The sequence below is a fragment of the Salvia hispanica genome, chromosome 3 (assembly GCF_023119035.1).
Source record: "Salvia hispanica cultivar TCC Black 2014 chromosome 3, UniMelb_Shisp_WGS_1.0, whole genome shotgun sequence".
Taxonomy (NCBI): domain Eukaryota; kingdom Viridiplantae; phylum Streptophyta; class Magnoliopsida; order Lamiales; family Lamiaceae; genus Salvia; species Salvia hispanica.
This window is the reverse complement of record NC_062967.1, coordinates 1621846-1647823: the sequence shown is the minus strand read 5'-3', so window position 1 is coordinate 1647823 and position 25978 is coordinate 1621846. Positions and strand designations below refer to the sequence as shown.

Genomic DNA, 25978 nt, shown 5'->3' with positions numbered 1-25978 from the left:
TACGCCAACGTTGGGGTAGGGCTAGGCCATGGGATGTTTGCGGCGAAGGGTCTCGCCGGAGTGGCGTTGGGAGAGAGATCGGTGGTGGTGTAACCATTAGCAGTGATTGTCGTCTCTCTTTCTATATATGTATACTTACTACACTAATTGGATAAATATATAAAACTGTATATGTTTATGTCTCTATTGCAACTATGCTTCAAACTATAATTGTATATTACGGGAGTGAAAAAAATACACATTTACACACACTAATCTTATTCTTATGCATAGTCTTTCTAGAGAGAAAGATCTGCAGGGATGAAAAGAATCACGATTGGAACTTGATGAAGTATATTATGCTTACGGTGAAGTATACTATGCTTATAGTGAATTAGTATTGTGTTTATAGTGAACTAGTATATTGGCATGTGGTTGACATCAGAGTTATGTATATTGTGTTTATAGTGAAATATATTGACACGTGAGTATACTATTTTGACATTTGAGTGATATAAATTGTGCTTGTATTGAAGTATGTTGTTTTTATAGTGAACTATATTGGCATATGAACAGTGGCGGATCCAGGAATTTCATATTGGGAGTGCGATAAATAATTATATTGACTCAAGATTTAATTAAAATTCAATTCCATCTTTTTTCTTCTATTATTTCAATTATTTTTTTTCAATGAATCACCGTATATAAAAATGGATTATTTTTTATATTATTACTTTTAAAAAATCACTTTTTAAAATATAGATTTTTAGATATGTATATAATAGATAATTTATTTTAGTTTAAAATAATTATATCCAACCATGGAGTATGTTTTATTGTGAAAAAAATAAATGGGAGAGCATATGATAAATTGTTGTATTTAATTATACATTAATTTGAAACCATAGAAACTAGAAAACACAAAATATAAGAAATAATAGAAAAAAAGAACGAGGCAGAAAGGGAGGCGAAACATAAACAAATCCTAATTAAAACCTAATAGTAGTAACAAATTAGTAACAAATTAAAACCTAATAGTAGTAACATATTAAAACCTACATATGGGCATTCTACCACTAGGCTATTTGTGGGTTTGGGGTATAATCGTACCCTCTTGTTCTTAATTGCGTCCGCCACTGCTTGCTGGCCGGTTTCGATCGGAGGGCTGCGGATGATCATCTTCGTCCACTTGGATCACAATCTCGTCGTCTCTGGATTGATCACTCTGTTCCCTTGCCTCAACCGGATGACCGGTCTCCTCCAGTTGGACCGGGTCTGGACCGGTCTGCTGGGCGAGATCGGCCCGGCAGACCGGACAGGTGGTGTGGGAGGCGAGCCAGCGGTCGATGCAGTCGCGGTGGAACACGTGGTCGCGTATGGGCAGCAAACGCAGGCGTTTCGTGCTCTTCGAACTCGGTGAGGCAGATGGCGCACTCGAGGGCGCCCTTGCCGATCTTGCGGTCCTTCACGTAGGAGAAGGTAGGGAGCGCCTCGCTGCCGCCGGCGAAAGGGATAGAAAGAGGAAGAAGAAGAGGAGGAGGAGGGAGACGGTGCCATGGCTGTGGGTGGATTTCATTGTGTTAAAAAGTTTTGTAGCTACACATGTGTGGACATGCATATATACTGATGTGAATGATTGTTGCTGAATATAGGTGTTACTACGCGAATCTATATAGGATTATGTTTTCTAATTGGGATAGGATTATGTTTCCTAGACCTTATCTGTTTCATGTGTGCTTATTTTTTTGGAGTAGAGCACGTAATTCTGTTATCTGAAATCTAATCAGATCAAATATGTAGCCATACTCTAAAAACACTCTCTGTTCTCCGTTTTTTGCCCGTGTACGTAACCAGCAACGTTGGTAAACAACGTAAATCTGTGTCTACTTTACATTTCTGTTTGTCTCGATTACACAATTACTCTAGGAGGGGGCAGGAGGGGGCGGTCGCCCCTTCCGCGCGCCGCCGCTTCCCCTTATCCCACCCCTTATCGGCTTATCCCACCGGAAAACCTTCATGGTCGCCCCCGTCGTTCCATCCCACAATAACGTGCCCACCATTGATGTGGATAGTATATACAGAGTTAAGTTTCTCAGTTGAAAATAATAATCCCACACCCATTAATTCCACTTATCCCACGACGAAACATCAATTCCTCAAAAAAAATATGCAAGTTTGGATTTATATGCAAGTTGGTAGAGCAAGAGGAATTGATCTTAATGGTTTTGTTCCTCTAAAATATGGAAGAGATAGAGTTTTATGAAGTGTGTGTCATTTGTTTGTTGTAACGTTATTTTTAAGCAACATGATTTTGCATTCTCTCATTTTTTTTCTTCGACCTAAGTAATAAAGTTGTAGGTTATTATCAATCCTAAAAACATTAATGACTCGTTTGCTAGGGGTGATTAATGTATAGTATGCCTATATGACCCATCCTAATATCGAATTTTGATGCATGGGATATCGAATTCGTAGGTGTTCAATTGTTCAAGATTAGCTTATTCCGACATTGCTCGTGATTGAATTGCTGGAGATTGCCCGTTTTGTCACAAGGATAAACAAGACTAATTCTACACGTCATTATTCCTACTCCCTCCGTCCCATATAAATAGACTGAATTTCTCTTTTCATCCCTTACATAGAAATAGCCTATGTTTTTCCTTCACTTTTACTTTATCGTTTATGGGTCCTACCATCCACTACATTATTTCAATTACTTTTTTTCCTAATATCTTACTTTACCAATTATGCACTAAAATCCGTGTCATCTCTAGTTAGTCTATTTTTATGGTATGCATTGACAAACAATTTATGTAGAGACTTGGGCCAGTGAATGGGCTCTGTTGTCGGGCCCAATTAAAATAATTCAGCTTAGTGCATCACCTGTTCGGGCCGAGCCAGTATTGGCCCAATGTAGTTACCCCCTATGAGAAGGAAGCCGTTTTGCAAATCGGGCCGAGCTGTAGCAAAACCCCGTTTCCAAACAACGGCGATAGAGACGGTCACGTTGTTTAACATATGATAGAGACGTTACATTCAATTTACATACCAAGAAAGAGCAGATGACGTGTTGCTTAAGGAATTAAACCGAAAGTTGCATTACTATTTCTCCATTTATTTTTTGGTAATGCTTGAAAATTTAATATTCCAATTATTTATATTCCCAAATAAACATTTCCAAATTAACACATACCTTCCTTCCTCCACATAAATAGTTTCGACAACACATATTTTAATGCGTAATTAGAATAACAAAATATAAAAAAAAATCTATTTTCATGTTGAAGAAAGCAATTTAGATGATTTTACCACCAAGTCTTTTATCCTTCAAATAAAAAACACCATTAGATATTTATACTTATTTAATCAAGGGAAATACTATGACTAGTCTTTTTCCATCATTTAATTTCTGAATAATTAATATCTAATCCTAAAGCGACAATTTTGTGTGTGTAATTGTTTAAGAAAAAAAACCACTAAATAATAACGTGAGATAACAAATAAATTTTGACTTTGCAGCATAATTATTTTATTATTTATCTCGATATAAATTACATAAATAAGAAGCTCAAAATTTGGACTCTTTCAATAGTTCCATTTTTTGAAAAACGTGGCAAAACAACAATTTGAGTTTCAAAAAATTCAAAAATAAAAGAATTGTTTAAACTCCAAGAAATAGTACAGTGAGATTTATTCATTTTAGAAGCCAAAAAAAAAGAGATAAAACTGTTCAGTTTTTGATCAAATTTTGAGTTTTTTGACTATGAATTTTCCCATTATCTTCGGGCGGGAAGCTGAAAATTCCTCTAATTCATTTCATGGAAATTAGGGCTCGTGAATTCCTCTAGAGCTCAGCAACTTCATTTTCTTTGCTATTTCCGTTCACCGACTTTTGGAATTACATGAGAATTGAAGTGAAAATAGTCACAAAAATTGCTGAAATATGGCTCTCCGGAAGGGCTTCAAAGTGTGGGTGGAAGACAGGGATTCGGCCTGGGCTGCGGCGGAGGTTGTTGATTTCGTCGGGAAACAAGTGCAGGTCATAACCGCCGCCGGGAAAAAGGTGAATTTATATACGTATGTTTTAATTTGTTTACCTAATAGTTTGTTGCGGTAATTTCTGCTGTAGAAGTGTACATAATATTGTTTTTGTTGTTGAAGATGAAGCTCTTCAGTGCGATTTTTATTTTTTATTTTTGTTAGGAGATTGTTTGATTTTTTTGTTTATTGAGCTGGTGGAATTTTGTTTCAAATAGGTGGTGGTGGCGGCGGAGAAGCTGCAGCCATGCGATGGAGAGTCAGAACTGGGTGGAGTGGATGATATGACCAAATTGACTTATTTGAATGAGCCTAGTGTTCTGGATAACCTTCAGAGAAGATATGGTCTTAATGAAATTTATGTAAGTGGCTTAAAATTGAGAGTACTGTTTATATGTGAAGGAGCGTTATCGCACATTGGTGTATAATTGGCTAGTTAGTAGTCTGCTTGTCATGGAATTAGTCGAAGAGTTGAAAATCGACAAATGATTATAAGTATAGGAAGACATTCTATAATTTGTTCATATTACAGACTGCTGTTGGATTCATCTTGTTGGAGTTGTTGAACGTGGTTAATATTTGAAAGGGGAGTTTGTACCTGACCGATTCTGCCGATATACTGGTCATGTGCGAACGAGTTAGGATATTTTTGAGTAAGGAGTTTGTAGTGAATTGGAAAGCAAATCTTCTATGTAGACATATGAACATAGCCTATTTATGGGAGTATAACGGTTCTATGGCATCAATTAATTAAGATATCGTGTATGCAAAAATGATGCATTAAATATTAATGGTTGATCATCAAGCAATGTTGTCTTGTGTTGTGGCTGACTTTTGGAGTTTTTTTTCCTGAATATGTACTACTGACATCGTCAAGTATCAGTAGATCTCTTAATAGATTTGGTTTAAATAGCCATACAACGTGTTAAAGTGACCTTTATATTTGAGTTGGTAGATTTTATTGGAGATTGCATTATGGGGTATACAGTTCATACGTTGATATCCCTTTTCAAAACGGATCCTTATACTTCAACTGATATATGCTTTATGCGTCTACTAGACATACACGGGAAGCATATTGATCGCAGTCAACCCATTCACCAAGCTTCCTCATCTATATAATATGTACATGATGGAGCAGTATAAGGGAGCTCCCTTTGGTGAATTGAGCCCCCATGTATTTGCAGTCGCTGATGCATCCTACAGGTTGGTATAGTTATGATTGTCATGCTGCAATTGGATACAGTCAAGTTTATTTTTGCTAAATTGAGTTTGAATTGGTTTGGTCCTTCGGCACAGAGCGATGATGAGTGAGAAACGTAGTCAGTCTATTCTAGTAAGTGGAGAAAGTGGTGCTGGAAAAACTGAGACAACAAAGTTAATAATGAGATATCTCACTTATGTTGGTGGCCGTGCTGTAGAGGATGAAAGAAATGTTGAAAAGCAAGTTCTGGAGGTAAACTGTACTCGGTTTTATTGTATTACATAGTGTATGTATCATTAGGTGAACATACAAGTGAAAAGCAAAATAAGTATAATGATGTTTAGTAATTTAGCCCATCTTGATGAGAACCCTCTTGAGATCAAAACCTGTATTTTTTCATCTCCCTATTACATGGCTTAAGTTCTAACTAAAATTATTCATGTCTTACTTTTGTGTCTGTTTTTTTTTTTGTTTCTGGTGATGGAAACTATGCGTAGTCATTACTTCTCCAAAGAAATCCTTATTCCATTTCAATTTCAGTCTATGGAGCAACCTGATTGAATCAATAACCTGTTTTTCTCCATTGTAGTCAAACCCACTTTTGGAGGCATTTGGCAATGCGAGAACCATTAGGAATGATAATTCAAGGTATTGCTCTATTCTTTTTAAAGTACATTTTATATCTTCAAATGGTTCATTGAATATTTCATTTACTGGAATAAGTATTTATTTGAGTAACATCTGACTTTTCTTGTAGAGAATGTGCTATATCCTATATGACAATGTGTGATGATTTTCTTTCGGTACATGGTTCTTGTCTTTTCTGGATCTTTAACCACACTACTTTGTTGAGTATTTTCCTCATCCAGATTGTATTATCTCAGTTTTGAGAGTAGGGAATCCGCCTAGTAGTATGCTTGAATGCAATATCTTATGATTTTTTATCCTGCAAACTAGTGTATGAGCTTTTGCCTTATGATTTTAAATGGCTCAATGTATGCAATCGCTCTTTTTGGCTTTGAATTTCCTCGGCACTATTTACAAAGTCAATCCAAATGCTAAGCTCCTGTGAACGGTTTTAAGTAAGAGAGCTAAGTGCATTCTATATAGTTTCTTGTTAAGCCCTCACACAATCCTGAAGCCCAGATTTCTTTCACATTATTTAGTATTATCATGTTGCTTTTGCATAGTGATGCTTTATCTGATTAGTATTTAGTATGTGACTCTGATCCACTGGACCAATTCAGTTATAAATCTGATTTCAGTCAAAACATGCAGTGGTCAAACTCCCAACAAATGATATGAAGCTTGACTATTCAACTGTACTCCACTTTGTTTTAAATTGAAACTTATATCAATGTGGAGTGGAAAGAATTTGAACTTTATAAAATGACGTGGCTTGGTACACCTAGCCTTAAATGATTATTGACTGCTTTATCTTCTTGATTTGCAGTCGCTTTGGCAAGTTCGTTGAGATCCAGTTTGATTCAAATGGTAGAATTTCTGGGGCTGCAATCCGAACATATCTCCTGGAGCGGTCTCGTGTTGTTCAAATCACTGACCCTGAGAGAAATTACCACTGTTTCTATCAGTTGTGTGCATCTGGCAGGGTACTCCCCCAAGTTACTTCACATGCACATTTTCCTTCGAGAAAAAGTATATATTGTTATTCTAACTAGAAGCATCTACTATATGATGTGTTCACCTTAATATAAAGCTCGGAGGTAAATTGAGGGAAACTGTCCTGAATAGTGTCATGGAAGAAGATGGAAATCTTCCAGATTGTTATACCTTGTCTTGTATTGTGTTGTACTTTCTATGGCTTTGATAAACTTCTGAAGAGACATTTATTCATATGCATTGCTTACTGCTATTAATAGTCGAAAATCGTATTTGAGTCTTAAATTTCAACCTCCACGTGCCGTGTTTGAGGATGCTATTCTGTTGTTCAGGACGCTGAAATGTACAAGCTAGATCATCCTAGCAACTTTCATTACTTGAATCAGAGTAAAGTTTATGAGCTAGATGGGGTAGACAATGCCGAAGAATATGTGAAGACAAGAACAGCAATGGATATTGTGGGGATTAGTGATGATGAACAGGTATGTTAATTGAAGTTTCTGTTTTTTGTCACACCCTCAATAGTGCAACTCTTGGTTTTGACGTGTTCTTTACTGTTTAACCAGGAATCAATATTTCGAACTTTGGCTGGAATTCTACATCTTGGAAATGTAGAGTTTTCTCCTGGAAAAGAGCATGATAGTTCGGTCGTCAAGGATCAGAAGTCCAATTTCCATTTGGAAATGGCTGCTGAGCTCTTTAGGTTTGTCTCTTCCAGCAATTTTTTGCCTCTATGGATAGCTGATTGATAGATTTATGTTTTTCCCCATTTGTAGCTTTTGCTTGTTCTCCAGAATCCTGATTCCTTGATCTACTCCACCCTTTTTTACCTGACAATTTCTAGTGCTTATGTAGGCCTTAAGTTCCATATTTGGCCCTCTTAACTTGTACCTTCATTTATTTGTTGAAATTGGCTAATTTGCTTATCAAAAAGTCTCTACATTTCTTCTAGCTTCAATTTTTTTTTCTTTTAACTCTGACACGATTTTAATCTTCAGTGGACTTTTCTTTTGATTCAGGTGTGATATTAATCTTTTGCTGGCCACACTTACAACACGTTCCATTCAAACCCGTGAGGGGATAATTGTCAAAGCACTGGACTGTAATGCTGCTGTAGCTGGCCGGGATGCATTGGCCAAGACTGTTTATTCTCGGCTATTTGACTGGTCTGGTTTAGTTTTAAGACTTGTTCGAAATGAGCCACCTGGCCCATCTGTTCTTGGTTATAAAACTTGTAATCTTAAGGTAAAATATATCTTTGTTTCAGGCTTGTTGATAAGATCAACAGATCTGTCGGACAAGATCATGAGTCTAAGTTACAAATTGGAGTCCTGGATATTTATGGATTTGAATGCTTTAAGATAAACAGGTAAAATATTTGGAAGTTGGATCCAAGCCCATTCATTATCAAGTAACTGGAAGTGCACTCTTGTCCTTCGTTGTTCTTTGAATTATGTATACAAGTCACTCTCTCGATGTGCTGTCATATTAAATTGTCTCTATGCGTACTCTCATAACTTATTGATTAACAATTGTCCCATTTACTCAGCTTTGAACAATTTTGCATCAACTTTGCAAATGAGAAGCTCCAACAACATTTTAATGAGGTGATTTGAGGTGTTATGGTGCTATTTTTAGCAATTACACTTTCTAACTGGAACCTCCTTGTTGATCTAGTTTTTATCATTTTTCTGCTGGGGATGTTTTGCAGCATGTGTTTAAGATGGAACAGGAAGAGTATCAGAAGGAACAAATCAATTGGAGCTACATTGAATTTATTGACAATCAAGATGTTCTGGATTTGATAGAGAAGGTATTCTCTGCAATCTTGTATGTGTTGTTAATCTTCTCTGCATTTACGGTATTCGTTAATGTTTTAGAATCCTCATAAAAGGAGATGCAGACTTTTGCAAAATTGTAAACAAATGTTTTTCCATAAAATGAATCATGTTTTGTAACTTGCAATTACCAAATAAGAATCTGAGGTTATTGAAAAGAACAGTATAGTTTATCTGCCAGCCAAGCAAAATAATTTATTTCTTCTTCTTTTACTCTGAGCATGACCTATCTTACATTTGGTCTAATTGAACGGGAATGTCCTTCTGCAGAAACCAATAGGCATAATTGCTCTTCTTGATGAAGCTTGGTATATTCAATTTTCTCTCTAGTCTTTCATGTCTTATTTTTCTTTGCTTGTTGGTTCTCAGTTCTCACCTTTCCATATTTCATTTGCGCCAATATCTGTAGCATGTTTCCAAAATCAACTCATGAGACATTTTCAAACAAGCTATTCCAGAATTTCCGATCCCACCGACGCCTAGAGAAAGCCAAATTTTCTGAAACAGATTTTACCATCTCTCACTATGCTGGCAAGGTATGTGTATTGTGAAAAATGTACCCTTTATTAACAGGTTCATATAGTCTCCTATATATTAACATGCATTGTCAATTTCCTTTTTGTGTGTCACTTCACTAGGTGAACTATCAAACGGAGACATTTATTGACAAAAATCGTGATTATGTTGTGGTCGAACATTGCAACTTATTAGCCTCTTCCAGATGCCCTTTCATAGCTGGTCTCTTTCCACCTTTACCTGAAGAATCTTCTCGATCATCATACAAGTTTTCATCAGTGGCCTCTCGGTTTAAGGTACCGAATCTGTTTACTGAATTACTTATGAACTCTAGATATGCTTTTATTGTTCCAACTGATTTGTAGTTCTGTCTTACAAATTTACCACTGTGCTTGCAGCAACAACTCCAAGCTCTCATGGAAACACTCAGCTCAACTGAGCCTCACTACATTCGATGCGTGAAGCCAAATTCACTAAATAAGCCTAACAGATTTGAGAACTCGAGCATCTTACACCAGCTGCGCTGTGGGGTCAGTATAACTTTTACATGTATCTAACAATTTAATGGACATAGCCTTCTTTTATGTTTTTTTAAGTGTAAATGTCTCTGGATCTTGAGAAGGTGATTCTTTTTTGTGGGTCATCAAGCATATACTCCAGTCTCCAAATATGTTTGCTAATCCAGTGTAAAATTATGAACACCCTGTGGAAAATTTTAGTCATCCTATGATTCTATTTCATGTGTGTGCTAGAATTGCTTCTGGATAACCAGGATTGTGAACAATAAGGATAATCCTAGTAGAAGAGGCATTTTCTTTTAGCAAGTCATAATAAATTCTTCTGATTTTCTGCAGGGTGTATTAGAAGCTGTTCGTATAAGCCTGGCAGGATATCCCACACGCAAGACATATCATGAATTTGTGGACCGATTCGGGATAATTTGCTTAGATATCATGGATATTGGGTAACATTCTCAGAGTCCTATTCATCTACGTTTAACCTTGCAGTCTGCTTTTTTCGTAACAAAGATCAAATTCAGTGTCAGAATTTTGAACAGTGACCATTTGCCTATTTGGTCTTTTCATTGTCATGTATCTGGCATTGCTCTATGCTTTATCTGGCTATAAATTACGCTGCTTCTTGGACTATTCCTTTTGATTATAACATTTACTTTTAATATATCTTCTGATTATACTTTGCATTTTACATGATTTTTTTTTATTTCAGTTATGATGATAAAACCATTACCGAAAAAATACTTGAGAGGCTGGGGCTTGAGAACTATCAGGTTTGTTGTGTGAAGTTTCAGCCTGAAATTTTACATTATGCATTTGTAGTTTTCCTAATCTTCTTCTATATCTGTTACAATACTTAGCATAGTTTGAATGTGTTTTGCAGTTGGGTAAAAGAAAAGTTTTTCTTAGAGCTGGCCAGATTGCTATACTAGATTCACGCCGAGCTGAGGTTTTGGATGCTGCAGTCAAGCGCATTCAGGGTCGCCTGCGAACATTCCTTGCTCGCAGGGACTTCGTTACGAAGCGCGCTGCTGCACTTTCTCTACAAGCATGTTGTAGAGGTATATTCTCATTCTTAGAAAGTAACTCCGTTTCACATATTGCATCATCACATTATTTATTCAAGTTGCTAATCTATTCTCATTATTGTAGTTAATTATGCGCTTATTATTTGGGTACCTCTATTTTATCAAGTTGACTGATTTTAATTTTGCTGCAGGTCATCTTTCTCGAAATAATTTCGCTGTCATGCGTGATACAGCTGCTGCCATCATAATTCAGAAATACTTTCGATCCTGTTTTTTCAGGCATTCATATATGCAACTTCATTCTGCTTCTATACTCATACAGTCTAGTATCCGTTGTTTCTCAACTCGCCAGAAGTTTTTGTATAGAAAACAAGGCAAGGCTGCCACTGTTATTCAGGTACCTGCTTATTGTTGGGTTTTGTTCCTCTTGTTTTAGTTTTTTTCCTTTGTTGTATCTGAAATGCATGGAAATCTTTCTAGTGATCTTTTTTCTGTAAGCTTCAGAAGTGAACTGTGTTTTAACTTTTGAATGTCTGCATGTTAAAACTTTTATGTCTTATGTAAGAGATACACAAATGTCTGCATTCTATCTGTTATTTAAAAAATTAACAAAGTTACTTAATATAGATGATGTTCTTAGAATTTTTAGGGTTATCTTACACAGAAGAATATTTTCTTGGTGTACTGATCAATATTAAAAGATTTTGTAGATTAGTTAAGACTGAATATGGAGTGCGATTATAATGCTGAATGCGACATTCTTTTTCCCTCGCTCATTTTGTATTCTTAATTGCCTTTCCCTCTTTCTGGTATGGTCTAGCTGACCATTGGCTTCTGTGTTAGGCTCATTGGAGGATGTGCAAGATCCGCTCTATCTATCGTAATCGTCAACATAATATCATTGCGATTCAATGTCTTTGGAGGCGAAAGTTGGCAAAAAGAGAACTTCGAAGGCTTAAAAAGGTGAGTTTGTGTTGTTCTGTCTTACAAAGGCAACAATTTCCATCATTGCTCATAATTTGCAGACGAATATCTATGTATTCCATGCTAATGCATTGAATTATTTCTTATGTAGGAGGCTAATGAGACTGGAGCATTACGTTTAGCAAAAGGCAAGCTAGAAAAGCAGTTGGAGGATCTGACTTGGCGATTGCAACTAGAGAAAAAAATGCGGGTATATGTTTACACAAGGATCAAATTTATGCACTCTTTAAAATATTATTACCTTTTCAGTTTGGTTATTATTATTATTATTATTATCTGATTTGGAGAACATTATGTGCAGTTTGATACTTTTGTATCTGGTTCCATGTATTTGTATTTTCTATTTTCTCTGATTTTATTGCATACCTGGGTTTCCAAATGGTTAAAGGATTCACTTTCATGCATCTAAGTTCTACATATGTTTGCGTAGTTCCTGTTGTTTTCTTATATGTTCTTGGAATCTGTTCCACCACCACGCTTGTTAACAGCTTATTTGAAGTGCAGGCATCCAATGAAGATGCGAAATCAGTTGAAATTTCAAAGCTTCAGAAGACTGTTGAGTCCCTCATATTGGAACTAGATGCAGCAAAACTTAGAGCTCTTAATGAATACAATAAGAACATGGTCCTACAGAGACAGATTGACTCCTCAGCTAAAGAAAAATCTGCCTTTGACAGAGAAACAGACTCTTTAAGCAAACTGCGGAATGAAAACTCAGTTTTAAAGGTAATTTTCGTGAAATATACTTCTTTGAATTTTAAATATCCACTGTATTCCTCTGGCAATTGTATTTGTTCCCTCATCTTTGATTTTGAAGAATTATCCATAAACTAGCAGATAAGAACTCAATCCACTTTCTAGTGGTTAGCACATCTAGTGTTTGTGCATGCTTATCAAAAATTGAGTTTTATGCCATGACTCTGGTAAAACAAATCATTCAACGAATAATTTTCCCATCTTGGCTGTGATATCCCCTTGTTTGCCTCAAATCATAACAAATTCTCCTTGTCTCCCATCTTCTATACTTTCCTGGCACGTAGATGAAGATACTAGTATAAAAGTCTAGCTAATGAATTTTTCCGTTAAAACTCATTGACTACAATTATATTTTCCAGAGTTCCCTTGCTGCATTAGAAGAGAAAAACTCAATGCTGGAGTCTGAACTTGCCCGGACCAAAGAAGATGCAAATAGTACTGTCACGAAGTTGCAGGAAGTGGGAAATAAATGTTTACAACTCCAACAAAATCTGCGGAGGTAATGAATTCTATAGCATGTAATGACACCTTTATTCCCAGAAGAAACCTGCTAACAGAATGATCTAAGCACTACCTTTTATTTTGCAAAAGACTTGTAGCTGAAAAAACCACCTGTTATAGTTTTGACTTTCTGTTGTTTGGTTATAAACTTGTCTGATTCTGTTGCATCAGCATGGAAGAAAAGTTATCGAACCTAGAGAATGAGAATCATATCCTGCGCCAGAAGACATTAACCGTAACTCCAAGAACCAATCGGGCAGGATTTGCCAAACCTTTCGTTGATGTAAGCAGTCTTCAGCTCTTCATCAGCCTCATCTACTAACCGTTGTAAAATTATTCTTGAGGCTAACAGGCATACATCACTAAAACTAATTAAGCTTCCATATTAGCATCACATTTATGCAGAGCTATAGCAATCAAAATGCTCTAATTTACCTTTTCCCTTTGGAACAGAAAATCTCCAATGCCCTTTCTCTTTCATCCACTGACCAGAAATCTTATGTAAGTTTCTGTCCCATTTATCATGTGATAAGTAGCTAAATTTATGCTGAGTCCCTGCTATTTAATTTGCAGGAATCACCCACTCCATCCAAAATTATTGCACCCATCTCACATGGCTTTACAGACAGCCGCAGAGCAAAGTCAGGAATTGAAAAGAATCAGGTTTTTCTTCTATGTAATTGTTATTTTGCATGACACCGTTTCTAGTAGTGTGATTTTGCTTGGGCCACTGATGATATGGCTTACACAAGAATGGATCTTTAGCTATTAGGCCTTTTTTATTCATAAAGTTGTATGTATGTGCCATTTATGCTGTATGATGGTTGCAGGGGAACTTAGATATCATATCACGATGCATCAAAGAAAATGTGGGCTTCAAAGATGGAAAACCAGTAGCTGCTTGTATTATCTACAAATGCCTCCTCCATTGGCATGCCTTTGAATCTGAGAGGACTGCTATTTTTGATTTCATCATTGAGAGCATCAATGATGAATTGAAGGTTACTTTTTTGACTTGTAAATCTTATTGCATTCGAGTATTTCTTTTCAGCAAGACGATAAATAGTTCCTTAGTTTATGTTTGAATGCCATGTGAGCGATGAGTTTGTATTTAGATATTTTCCCATACTAGAACTGGTGATATCGTGATCACATGGGTGATAAAGTTATTATCTTATTATTTCAGGAGGGAGATGAGAATGCTGTTTTGCCATACTGGTTATCTAATGCATCTGCCCTTTTATGCCTTCTGCAAAGAAACCTGCGGTCCAATGGGTTCTTGACATCTGGTTCTCAACGTTCTGCAGGGTCAGCAGGGATTAATGGGAGACTCATGCAAGTAAGTTGGCTGATGGGCCTCAGTTTTTCTAGGTTTATAGATATGTAGTCTTAGACCGTCCTTAAAACTGGCATCTTCTTATATTTAATTAATTTGCATAGTTTGAAGTATGAAATGTGTAGCATCCAGGATGTGCTTTGAACTATTGTTTATGTGGCTCAAATATATTCGATCTGTCTTCTATTATACAGATATAAGTCATACTTGCTTATTCTGAAACTGACAGAGGATTCTAAATTCTTCATAGGGCCCAAGGTCATCTTTCAAATATCATGCTTTGGATGATGGTTTATCCCATATGGAAGCTAAGTATCCTGCTATATTATTTAAACAACAATTGACTGCATGTGTGGAGAAGATATTCGGTTTGATACGTGATAATTTGAAGAAAGAAATATCTCCATTGTTGGGCCAATGCATTCAGGTAGTTGGTCTTTACTTTCTCTCTCTCTCTCTGCACTCAAATCTAAAGTTGTAGCATAATAGATTTCACATTTGATGCTTGGTTTCTGGTTCATCTGAGAACAACTATATTCTGAGAACAACTATATATATCCTTTACTCAAATGGCATCTGACTCAGACCACTTTGACAATTTGGGATTGAAAATGAATTAACTGTTGGAGAGTGTTTTGATGGCCAAAAGTTTACTCAAAAGTGTTTTTAAAATGAATTAACCATCTGACTCAGACCACTTACGTTGATGTCATAATTTGGTGCATCAAACTACATTGATTATGGCTTCTGTATTTGCATCTTACGTTTGCCATCCTTTAAACAGGCACCAAAAAACCAGCGAGTTCATGGTGGCAAGTCTTCCAGATCACCTGGCAATGCTCCCCAGCAATCACCAAGCAGTGAGTGGGATAGTATCATCACTTTCTTGGATTCGCTGATGAGTCGATTACGTGGAAACTATGTAAGCTGCACTCTAATCCTTGCAACTCCCTTCCTCTCAGTTAACTTATTTGCTTATTGCTAGTAAATTGGTGAACACCCAGGTTCCATCATTTTTTATCCGGAAGCTCACCACACAGGTTTTCTCCTTCATCAATATACAATTATTCAACAGGTATTTTATCTTATTTTGATGTTTGCCAGTAGAGTTGTTCATTCTATGAGGGTATCATCAATTTTAATTAATTGACAGTTTGCTGCTGCGACGTGAATGCTGCACATTCACAAATGGTGAATATGTCAAATCTGGCCTGGCTGAGTTGGAAAAATGGATAGTCAATGCAACGGAGGAGGTATTCATGTCATTTTCTTTGATTGCATCTATAGCGAAAAATGAATTTTACTTCTTGTATTCTAAGCCATTTCAGTATGCAGTTTGCAGGAACTTCTTGGCATGAGTTGAATTACATTAGGCAGGCTGTTGGATTCTTGGTATACACATATAGTTCTGCATTTTCTAGCGATGTTGATCCTTGAGGATATAGTTACTGATATATTTTTTGATTAAATAGGTAATACATCAGAAGAGGAAGAAATCTTTGGATGAGATAAGACAGGATCTCTGTCCGGTAGGGCTTCATTTAGATGGCTTATGCAGTGTTGCCTTTTTTCCTAATCTGGTTCACTTCTATGGTCCTTTGCTGACTATATTTCCCTTTTAATTTTTTTTACCAGAAATTGACAGTGCGGCAAATCTATCGAATAAGCACAATGTACTGGGATGATAAGTATGGGACTCAGAGTGTGTCAAATGAGGCAAGTGCTCTGCATGGAAATACAGAATTATCCAAATTTACAAACTTTTTTTCATTCTAATTTCAAGTTTGGTGTCTATAATGATTATATGTTAGAAAGAAACCTGGTCTATCTGTGTCATGCTTCATTTTTCTCAAGTCATGCTTCCTTACCTACATTATCTGAGTCATGCTTCCATGCCCTCTAGTGGGTAATTTTTCATGAGATGAATTGATGTCCACATTTTACCCCATATTCTTGTACACTTTTAAACTTGAAGTGCCAGGAAGATAGTAGCTCTAAGCAAATCATCGGCTCTCCACCTTTTCTTTTATAATTTGTTTGCATTGATCGACTCAAATATTGATCACATAAGGTCTTTTACACTGAACTTTTTCCTTGTGGTTGGCTTTTCGCAGGTGGTATCTCAGATGAGGGAGATAGTAAACAAGGATTCCCAGAATACAACATCATCAAATTCATTTTTATTGGATGATGACCTGAGGTAAAGCGTGTTAAGAATGTGATTTGCATGGCAATCAGACTAAATATCTTATATTCTACCAGCCTTTGCAATATGAGTTAGATCTGTTTCTCAGTTTCATCTAATCTACCTTTTCCTGCTAGCATTCTTCCAATCAAATATTGGGATACCTAACTATATCTTCTTTTGCATGTCACGACTCCACCAGCGATTCTTCTGTTTCTCTTTGGATCTTTCTTATCTTGTTTATTTCCTAACTCCTAAGCACAAGCATGGTCTTTCTTGTAGCATTCCATTCTCCACCGAAGATGTATATATGGCGATTCCTGCAATTGAACCTTCGGATATAGAGCCTCCAAAGTTCTTCTCTGAATACCCTTCTGCGCAGCTGCTGCTGCAGGCTGTGAAGTAAAAGGCCCACCAAACATTGCATTGCTGTAAGTGCTCGTCTTTTCCTCGCATGGTTGTTTATTAGTCTGTTCCTTGTTGCTGATTCGCTAAACCCACTGCAGTGTGCAAACCTTGGTTTTCGCCTTCCTGTAAACGATGTAGGCCCGACCGCTACGTGTAGGTTAGGATGTTGGATTTGTTTGTACAAAGGATTTTAGGTAGCAATTTTGCTCGAAAAGCTAGAGTATAATTTTGTCCAAGCTTTGGCCCTTTTTGAGCAATGTACATTATCAATCTTGTTGTTAAATGAAGCATATTGTATTCATCTAATGCTACTTGCTTTCATATAATTACGGTTATAAACAAGTCTCTCTACACTCGATTTTTTTTATAATGACCAAAGTTCCAATTACATTCAAAATTTCGATCCCTCGATGGTTTAACACTACTCTTTCAACAAAAAAAATAAGCATAGTTTCAAGTTAGCTATGGCATCTATCCGGTCGGCTTCAAAGCCATTCCGTTAGAATTCGAGTTTAGGTTTAGGTTAACGCCAGCACAATGCTGCAAGTCAGCCAGGGAGAAGGATCTCGATGTTGAGAAATCCTCCTTCCTTGGCGAGGAGGAGCCACTCGGAGAGTTGCATTTGCTCTCCGAGTTGCTCATTGCCACGGCCAGAGCCAATGTGGTCTTGCTAGCTACCCTCTTTAATATGCCCGCCCCATTGCCCTTCAGCGGGGAGCCTCGCTGAGGTTGGTGGAAGAGGTTGGTGGCGAGCAGGTTTCTCCGTTTCCTCGCATGTGCGCTCTCTGTTTTCGCAATCTCTTTGATGGAAGTCGACGACGAAGCATCTCGTAGGCTCGCAAATGACTTCGATTTCCCGTTGTAGAACCTCGAAATTCCCCTCCTGTGTATTATAAGCCTCAAGTTAAGTTTAAAAACAACAACGAGATGAATATAACTAAAACTATGATCATGAAACAAAGCCACAAATCACCAAAATATGATAAAAATCACATCTTTAGATCAAAATATCCCAGCAAAAATAAAAAATCAACCTAATTGGCAAAACTTTCTCCAAATCTTCCATGGCATCCAATGGCCCTATATATGAGCTCTGAACCTCTTCACCATCACCAGATTTCTCCATTGAATTCTCAGAAACATCACTGTTTTTCCCTATAGAAGATGATGATTCATCAGAGAAACTAACATTCTTGCAAGAATTCTTCACCATCCCAACTTTACCACCTTCTCTCCCCTCTCCCTCTCTGACATCCTTAAACATAACCTTTTTCCCCACACACAACCTCTGATCTCCACCAAAAATCCCATCTTGAATCACTCTTGTAGGCATTTTGCTCACTACCACCAAAATAACCCAATTGAAAAAATTCAAGAAAAGTTGATGATCATGAAAAAGATCAGATTTTGGGAAGAGGGTGTCTGCTAAAAACAGAGCCCAGACTCATATCTTCAATATCAGAAATGGGGATCTAAGCAGAATTGAAGAAGAATATACTGTGTGAGAAAAATCCCCTCACACCAAAGTAAGGATCACAACAAAAAGAGAATAAAATACTCACAAACTGAATGTTTTTTATTTAATTTCAGTATTTATAATCTTGGATCTTAACGAGAAAGAGAGAGAAGTTTGAACAAAAAAAGGGATTATGAGTGTTGAATATTCTTTGTTGGAGTGGTGGATGGTTTGGTCTTATCCTGAAATCCTCCTCCACTGGTAATTCTATTTTAGAGGGAGAAGAAAATAGAATTTAGAATATGCCAAAATAGAAAAAAGTCTAATTTATTAAATTAATGTAACAACTAATGAGTGAAATCAAAAAATAGAATTTTGATAATGTCTAATTTATTAAATTAAGGTAACAACTAACAATGTTTGTTAAAAATAGGCTTTGTACATAAATTGAGTAATCACTATTAATGGAGATGAGAGGAATCTATATTTAGGTTTTTAGCATAGATGTTTCATTATTGTGATAATGCACAATGACACAATTAAGGACTGAAATCAAAAAATAGAATTTAGATAATGAAATTTGGATGTTGTATTTTAAAGTGGATAAGTACACTATCCAAGGCTATCCACATTGCCTCACATGGGTAAAATGCATTAAATGCTATAGTATTCACTAAAACACCAATAACGTAATTATTAATAAATACACTAATCTAATAATGCATTTGATTTGGATAATTAGAAAAAAGCAATAAATTGCACCGACCATTTGACTAGTCTACCTAACTTTGGCTCTTTAGCCTTCGGCCAAATGGAATGGAATTTGATGCTATATTAATAAATTTAATTTCAATTTTTTTTTTAACAAATTAAGTCATTAATTATAAAACTATTTTTCAATTGTAATTTTTTGTTTGGTATCTCATAAATAAATTTTTTAAATTGACTTGTAGTAATCATTTTTTTAGATTTCTATTTATTTATATTATATTGTTTTAATATATTTGAATTGTTTGTGCAAGTGTATGGAGTATGTTGTAATGTGAGTTGTGTATGCATTGTTGTGTTTATGTGTGTGCACATTGTGTTGTGTGTTAGTGAGATTTATGTGCAAATTATATTGAAGACTTCAATTATGGATTCATATTCTGCTAATTTATAAATTTATTTTTCTTTATATTTCTTAAAATTCGTGTCGAAATCAAAGTGGATAATTATTAAGGGACGAAGGAAGGAAGTAACGGTTTTAAGATTATTTGTTAGTTAATCCATTTTTTCCCATTATAATAATACTATATTAAAGCGTTACAGTAGTACCATCTGTAAACATTTCCATATAAGGCGTTGCACTTGCACAAATACAATTTCACAATCTGATACTTTCAATTCAATTAAAAATTTGTATAATTGGACATGTAAAAATATTTTGGTACACTTCACACATGAATGTACAAATACACAAGGTAGCAATAAATACAATTTGAAGGGCCACTATCATAATTATATTACTAATCTAGTCTATAATAATACATAAATTTTAATTTCATCGATACTTTTTAGATCGAGATGTTATATGTGTACGTTCTAATTAAAAAAAATGCACCTAAATCAATATACTCCTAGAACTTATTGTGTCTAGCATCTATGTCAAATGATTTAAACTTTGGCATGAGGTTTAGCGAGCTTGGCTAACGCACCAACTGCCAATGAGTTGATGTAGGTGCACGGCTCGGTAAAGGAGGATTTATTCCGCTTGTCCTCGAATTTGTCGTTCTTGTTGGGCCCACCAAGAATGGCCCCGGTGAGCTCGTTAACGTTTGGTTTATCCGGGTGTAAATATTTTCCAAAGCTCGACCCGCACACGACCTTCTCGTCCTTGGGCAGCTTCGGGATGGATGCACCCCTGTGATGAGCTTGTGTGGGTGGATTCTTCCCAAATCCAACCATGTAAGACCTATTTTCAGGATTCTTGCCAAGTAGATAGTCCATCTGCAATTTTATTACTATAAATTATAAACGTGTTCTATAAAATTTGGTCGCATACATGTGATATATTGTTGATATTTTTCAATCAAATTATCAATGATGTTCATTTATGATTTATCAGCTGTCATATTAGACACACAACTTTACCATATAAATTATATAGTAATTTGGCAAACAACCAAAACTCTATGATTTTTATCCAACTAACTTTTGAAACCGCAGGACGAGCCAGAATTTGACCAGACCATTCAACTAGTTCGTATTCTCACCTGTTGCTTGGCGAAGGCGGCGAGTTTGGCCGGCTCGATCTGCGTGCTGCTGCAGTAGACCTTATCCTTGTTCTTGGTGAGATAGTCGCTGTAGATGCTAAAGAGGAAGGCCACCCCGGTCACATATTGCGAATTCGCGCCGTCTCTCAAATTAATCATTCCACCTAGACACAACAAATAGAAGCTTCCAGAAGCCGTTTCAGGAGTAAGAAAAAAGTAGAAAGATGAAAAAGACCTGGTGTAATGAAAACTTGGTAATTAGAGTTTCCAGGTATATTTGAGCACACAAATCCATCAGCCTCCTCTTTGTATTTCTTCAAATCCTTCTCCCCCTCCATTAAGAACTATATATACATAGGTGTTTGATCAAATACTAACTAAGTTACAGTAATAACTAATAACTAATACTCCCTCCATTCCATAGTAATAGAGGCGTTTCATTTTGAGCTCTCATTTTGAAAAAATGGTAATAAATAGTTAAAGTAGAGAGAGAGTAAAGTAAGAGAGAGAATAATATAGTGAAGAGTCTTATCTACAATATTCTCTCTCTTACTTTACTCTTTCTCCACTTTAACTATTTATTACTCCCTCCGTCCCGGTTAAGATGACACGTTTTTCTTTTTAGTTTGTCCCAACTAAGATGACACATTTCCTTTTTTGGTAACTTTCTCTCTCCAATTAATCACTCAACCACTTTTTCTCACTCCTATTAAAACATCCATCTTTCTTTATCTCTCTACTTTAATACTTACACCCACCTTTCTCTCTCTCCAATTAAACATTTTAATCAATAACTCCTAAAATCCCGTGTCAGCTAAGCAATGTGTCATCTTAGCCGGGACGGAGGGAGTATTATTTTTTCAAAATGAGTGCTCAAAACGAAACGCCTCTATTACTATGGAACGGAGGGAGTATCAATTTTGTATGTTAAAAATATCAACACAAAGACATAAATTTATCAATCTTCTTGTGTTAGATAAATTTATGTCTTTGTGTTGATATTTAAATTTACATGTTGTATTGATATTTTTATGTCTTTGTGTTGATAATTTTAATACACAGAATTAAAAGTTAGCACACTACCGCAACCCTATATATATATATATATATAACACTTGAATTCACATAAAAGTTTGGTTGAATGGTGAATGGATATGAAATGAAAGAGGAATGCATAATTACTTGATAGAGAAGGATTTGTGCTCCTGCATATTTGAGATCCCAGCTGAATTCAGCGACTTGGGCGCTCTTGGCTTCTCCTTTTACATAATCAAGGTAAACAGGCATTTTGGTGGCATAGTATAGCCATGCTGCTCCCCACAGCAACTCATCCTAATCCATTTTCAATTAAACTAATCAACAATTAACACAAAAATTAACAAATTAATTAAAGATTGGATCTTTACATTAGGGCCAGAGTGAGAGCAATAGAAGGGGCACTCTCCACTGAAGCTTCCTTTATAAGTCTTTGCAAAATCATATAGCTACAAAAAGAAATATGTATATGTATAAATGTATAAACAAGGAAAGAAAAATGGAGATTTTTTTTTATTTTTTATATTTTTTTATGTAATTTAATGTGTTTTTATATATGTACGGCTTTGGCTCGGGTGAGGAGGACGCCGGCGTAGGCGCGGTCGAGGTCACGAAAAACGATGGAGGAGGAGGCTAGGGCGGCGGCGGTCTCGGCGGCGATCTCGGTGCCCGGGGTGGATTGGTCGATCTTGAGGACCGTCCGGGGGGTGTCCATGTTCTCGGGGTTGGCCCAGCAGGCGTGGTCCTTGTGGGGATCCCCGACCTCCACGTAGAGTTTGTTCTTCTCGGCGCTCGCCTTGAGGAGGTAGTCCGTGCCCCATCGGAGGGCCGACCGGACATTGTCCATCTCCCCGGCCGCCTGGAGTTCGGCGCGGTAGTGTATGCCGGCCCAGGCTAGGGTTGTCACTGTGAAGGCCATCGGGAGGCCGAACTTGACGTTGTCGCCCGCGTCATAGTAGCCTCCCGCTAGGTCAATCTATAGTGCAACAGCAACAACAACAATAACAACAGTAATGTCAATAGTTATGTTGACATAGAAGGGTATAAATGTCAATGACATTAATAGTTTATTCACATAAAAAGGTCTGAAAAAAATATCTACTACATTTTTGAATTTGCCAACAATAACAACAACGAAGACGACAACAATGTTAATATTAATATATATTGTATATGTTTGAAGAAAAAAAATGTACATTTTCGAGTTTGCCATCGTCGAGGGCGGAGTCTCCCCTCCAAGGGACCCTGTTGGTCGCGGGGAGCTTCCCGGACCGTTGTGCCTCCAAGAAGATGATCGACTTCGTGAGGGCGCTACGATAGTCGAAATCGGCTCTTACGGCGGAGAGACAGCCAAAGACCACCAGCCATGTTATTACATGGAATCTACTCCTAACTAACTTCATTTCTATTATGAAAATGTGTTTGATAATAAAATTCTGAACAAATGAATTTCAATGAATTTAGTTATGAAAGTGCAATATAAATTAGGTTGGGAGGTTTGTGATACGGCGGGAAATCAGCTCTAAATTTAGTTGAAAATATAGTTGGGCGTTGACAATCTTTGGACTTGTGCGATCGTTATTTTTCTATTTTCTTCTATTTTTATTTGCGGAAGATATAATTTATTATTGACAGAATTAGCAAAGATTTTATTTACCTATAGTATCAACTTACCTATTTATCTACTTTTACCATGGAAGGCTATTCATTTTTTAGGATGTGTGTAGTAATATATTTAATGTTACATGGATTATATATTAATAAATGGTTAAAATTATGAAAAATGTTTCATTTTCCAAAATTTGAATTATAAAATTACGAAGTTTCAAAAGTCCTCGATTATCTTAACTAACCAAATTTGGAGAAAATTGAAAATAAAATAATTAGAGTAATTAATAGTACTTACTCAATTTATGCATGTTGTGTTTGCTTAATATTATCGTTATAGTATAATAAAGTATTCCCTTCTCAAAATATGACCAAATTACAAAAGAAAAACTTGTAGTGGTATTGTTTTGGTCGTTTCTTATAAATGTGTACTAGGAGTAATATAAAAACAAACTCATATATGTCTCATCAAAATGTAAATTTTTTACTACTGCTAGTTAGGACCAAAACCAAAATATAACTAAAATCAAAAGTTTCAAATATAGTTCAAGTCCAAAAAGTGACTTAAACTCAACAATAGAACTAGAAATCAAAGTTCAAGCCCAAAAGTGACTTAAACTCAACAATAGAACTAGAACACAAAATAGCCTAACAAATATTAGTAGCAAAAACACCTACAAATCCATCCTAACAAGAGTCTGTGTTACTCTGCATTAAAAAGAGACAGAGCAACACAATTAAGCAAAAATATAAGCTCCTATCATACTATACTAAAAACTCAAACATAAAAGTATGTTAGTTGATCAAACTCTTGCTGCAAATGCTCATGAGTTCTCGAGCAACTTCATCGATCTCCCCATCGCCCTTCAACGCGAGCATCTTCTTAACCTCATCCACCTTCGCCCTCACACCATCTTCCACCACGACACGATTGATCACCGCAGCAACTGCCTCAGCATTCAGCCTCCCATCTCTGTCCCTCAGCACCTCCTCACCCGCACCAACCTCTTCGACCAGCCTAGCGTTGATGGGCTGGTCCAGATGCATCGGCACCGCGACGATAGGAACCCCAAACTTGAAGCTCTCCATCACAGAGTTCCAGCCACAGTGGCTCACAAAGCCTCCCACATTTGGATGCACCAGGATCCTTGTCTGTGGGGCCCAGCCTTGCACAATCTTCCCCCTTTCCCCAACCTTGTCAAGAAACCCTTCCGGAAGCTTCTCCTCGAGAACCACCTCGGTTTCCGGAAACCTCACAACCCAAATGAAGTTAGCTTTGGATTGCAGCAAACCATGAGCAATCCCATCCATGTCCTCCTTGCTAAGGAAGTACTCGCTCCCAAACGAGACGAAAACAGTCGATCTCGCCTCTTTCTTATCCAACCAAGACAACAACTCTGATGATGAGGACTTCTCGTCCGGCTCCTGAACGAGAGGGCCGACCGGGACAAACCTCTTCCCGGTCAAACGAGACACATACTCGATGTATCTCCCTTCGATCTCCCCAGACCCCTTGATGAGGGCGACCTCGCGAGACATGCTGACTCCCGCAGAGCCCTTCTCCCTCTCTTCATCGTCCCTGGCGTCGGCCAGCAGCTCGTCCATGAAACGAGACTCGTAGTCACGGAACCTGATGTTCCCGTACGGGAACTCAGCCTCCGGATTGTTGAAATGATGGAACATGAAACTGGTCATGACAGAGCTGCTGGTGATGAATATGACGGAAGGGATGCCCAAGGCCTCGGCCAGCGGTGGGGCCCACGGCTGGAGGAAGTCGAAGACGAGGAGGTCGGGCCTGTGCTTCTCCAAAATGGAAGAGAAGTTATGTTTGGAGTTGTCAAAGGCCTCCTTGAGCTTGAGCATGAGGTGGGGAGGGAGGCCATTGGTGGTGTGGTACTTCTCAGGGAGATCATCTTGTGAAACCTCCAATGCAAGGGGGACTAATTCAATGGAGTTTGACAAGTTTTGAGGGATTTTGTTTTGGATGGAATTGAGAGTGGTTTGAGTGGAGCACAAGTAGATGAAGAAGCCTTTAGTGGTGAGTTTTTTGGCAAGCTCAAGGTATGGTGTGATGTGGCCATACCCTAGCCATGGGAACATCAAAATCCGAGGGCTGAAAGCATTCGTTTTGGTGGAAGAATTCATTCTATTCTCGAAAACGACAGAGAGTTTCAATGTTAGGGTTTGGTTAGGTTGAAGAAGATGATTCAAAACGTAAGTGAGTCCATGTATTTATGCTTTTCATGCAAGGTGCAAAACATGGAAATGAGGAGTTAATTACAGACTAGAATCTCCCCAAAGATTACGTATTTCTTATATTCGTTAAGTTTATTTCACCTTTTATTACAAAAAAATAAAATAAAATCTCAGAAAAAAAGGAGTGGGATTTTTATTTCCTCTCGTGACAAAGGATATTCCATGGGATCGTAAAAAATAAATGATTGTCAAGCACATTTAATAGTATATTTTTATATGTAATTGATTATTAAAACATATCTAGACACATGATTTGTTGCACGCCTGCACTACCCGGTGGATTTGCAATCTCAAGCTTGATATATACTTTCTCCGTCCCATAGAAATAAATTATTCTACAATCTCGGTGTCAAAAAAAATTATTCTAAATATCAAGCCTAATATATACTCTCTGTGTTCTATAGAAATAGATCTTCGTTGACTCTTCAATCTCAAACCTATCATATACACTTTCTCCGTC

The 25978-nt window shown here is 37.0% G+C and overlaps 4 protein-coding genes across 4 annotated transcripts; 1 reads left to right on the top strand and 3 right to left on the bottom strand.

Annotated features, from left to right (window-relative positions):
* The first annotated feature begins 3719 nt into the window (after nt 1-3719).
* On the top strand, nt 3720-17214 carry LOC125216803 (myosin-15). Its single transcript, XM_048118575.1, has 39 exons — nt 3720-4042; nt 4236-4379; nt 5078-5223; nt 5317-5473; nt 5811-5869; nt 6675-6831; nt 7174-7323; nt 7408-7544; nt 7861-8007; nt 8109-8210; nt 8391-8448; nt 8553-8654; nt 8950-8987; nt 9089-9215; nt 9318-9491; nt 9594-9725; nt 10050-10159; nt 10423-10483; nt 10594-10771; nt 10930-11135; nt 11582-11701; nt 11814-11912; nt 12227-12448; nt 12838-12977; nt 13151-13262; nt 13433-13480; nt 13553-13642; nt 13810-13980; nt 14166-14318; nt 14566-14742; nt 15100-15237; nt 15320-15390; nt 15469-15568; nt 15651-15707; nt 15788-15844; nt 15951-16031; nt 16430-16515; nt 16783-16931; nt 17007-17214. The coding sequence occupies exons 1-38, from the start codon at nt 3923-3925 to the stop codon at nt 16904-16906; spliced, it is 4551 nt and encodes a 1516-aa protein (XP_047974532.1). The 5' UTR covers nt 3720-3922; the 3' UTR covers nt 16907-16931; nt 17007-17214.
* Nucleotides 17215-17234: 20 nt separating this feature from the next.
* LOC125216804 (protein OXIDATIVE STRESS 3 LIKE 2-like) lies at nt 17235-18556 on the bottom strand. Its single transcript, XM_048118576.1, has 2 exons — nt 17943-18556; nt 17235-17791 (listed from the first exon to the last, which is right to left on the bottom strand). The coding sequence occupies exons 1-2, from the start codon at nt 18239-18241 to the stop codon at nt 17380-17382; spliced, it is 711 nt and encodes a 236-aa protein (XP_047974533.1). The 5' UTR covers nt 18242-18556; the 3' UTR covers nt 17235-17379.
* A 1232-nt stretch (nt 18557-19788) lies between these two features.
* On the bottom strand, nt 19789-23076 carry LOC125209170 (endoglucanase 16). The gene is made up of 7 exons (XM_048108780.1): nt 22851-23076; nt 22217-22630; nt 22026-22103; nt 21802-21951; nt 20855-20963; nt 20620-20783; nt 19789-20353 (listed from the first exon to the last, which is right to left on the bottom strand). The coding sequence occupies exons 1-7, from the start codon at nt 23055-23057 to the stop codon at nt 20021-20023; spliced, it is 1455 nt and encodes a 484-aa protein (XP_047964737.1). The 5' UTR covers nt 23058-23076; the 3' UTR covers nt 19789-20020.
* A 981-nt stretch (nt 23077-24057) lies between these two features.
* LOC125214738 (beta-D-glucosyl crocetin beta-1,6-glucosyltransferase-like) lies at nt 24058-25365 on the bottom strand. Its single transcript, XM_048115871.1, has one exon. The coding sequence runs from the start codon at nt 25360-25362 to the stop codon at nt 24058-24060; it is 1305 nt and encodes a 434-aa protein (XP_047971828.1). The 5' UTR covers nt 25363-25365.
* Between the last annotated feature and the right edge of the window lie 613 nt (nt 25366-25978).

Coding starts and splice junctions, on each gene's coding strand:
- LOC125216803 (XM_048118575.1), top strand. CDS start 3,923: ATGGCTCTCCGGAAGGGCTTCAAAGTGTGGGTGGAAGACAGGGATTCG. Junction 9,216..9,317: donor TCTCTCACTATGCTGGCAAG/GTATGTGTATTG, acceptor TCACTTCACTAG/GTGAACTATCAAACGGAGAC. Junction 10,160..10,422: donor TTAGATATCATGGATATTGG/GTAACATTCTCA, acceptor TTTTTATTTCAG/TTATGATGATAAAACCATTA.
- LOC125216804 (XM_048118576.1), bottom strand. CDS start 18,241: ATGCCTACAAGAGTGATTCAAGATGGGATTTTTGGTGGAGATCAGAGG. Junction 17,792..17,942: donor GAGAAAGTTTTGCCAATTAG/GTTGATTTTTTA, acceptor TATAATACACAG/GAGGGGAATTTCGAGGTTCT.
- LOC125209170 (XM_048108780.1), bottom strand. CDS start 23,057: ATGAAGTTAGTTAGGAGTAGATTCCATGTAATAACATGGCTGGTGGTC. Junction 22,104..22,216: donor TCCTCACCCGAGCCAAAGCC/GTACATATATAA, acceptor TTCTTTTTGTAG/CTATATGATTTTGCAAAGAC. Junction 21,952..22,025: donor GCTCTCACTCTGGCCCTAAT/GTAAAGATCCAA, acceptor AAAATGGATTAG/GATGAGTTGCTGTGGGGAGC.
- LOC125214738 (XM_048115871.1), bottom strand. CDS start 25,362: ATGTTCCCATGGCTAGGGTATGGCCACATCACACCATACCTTGAGCTT.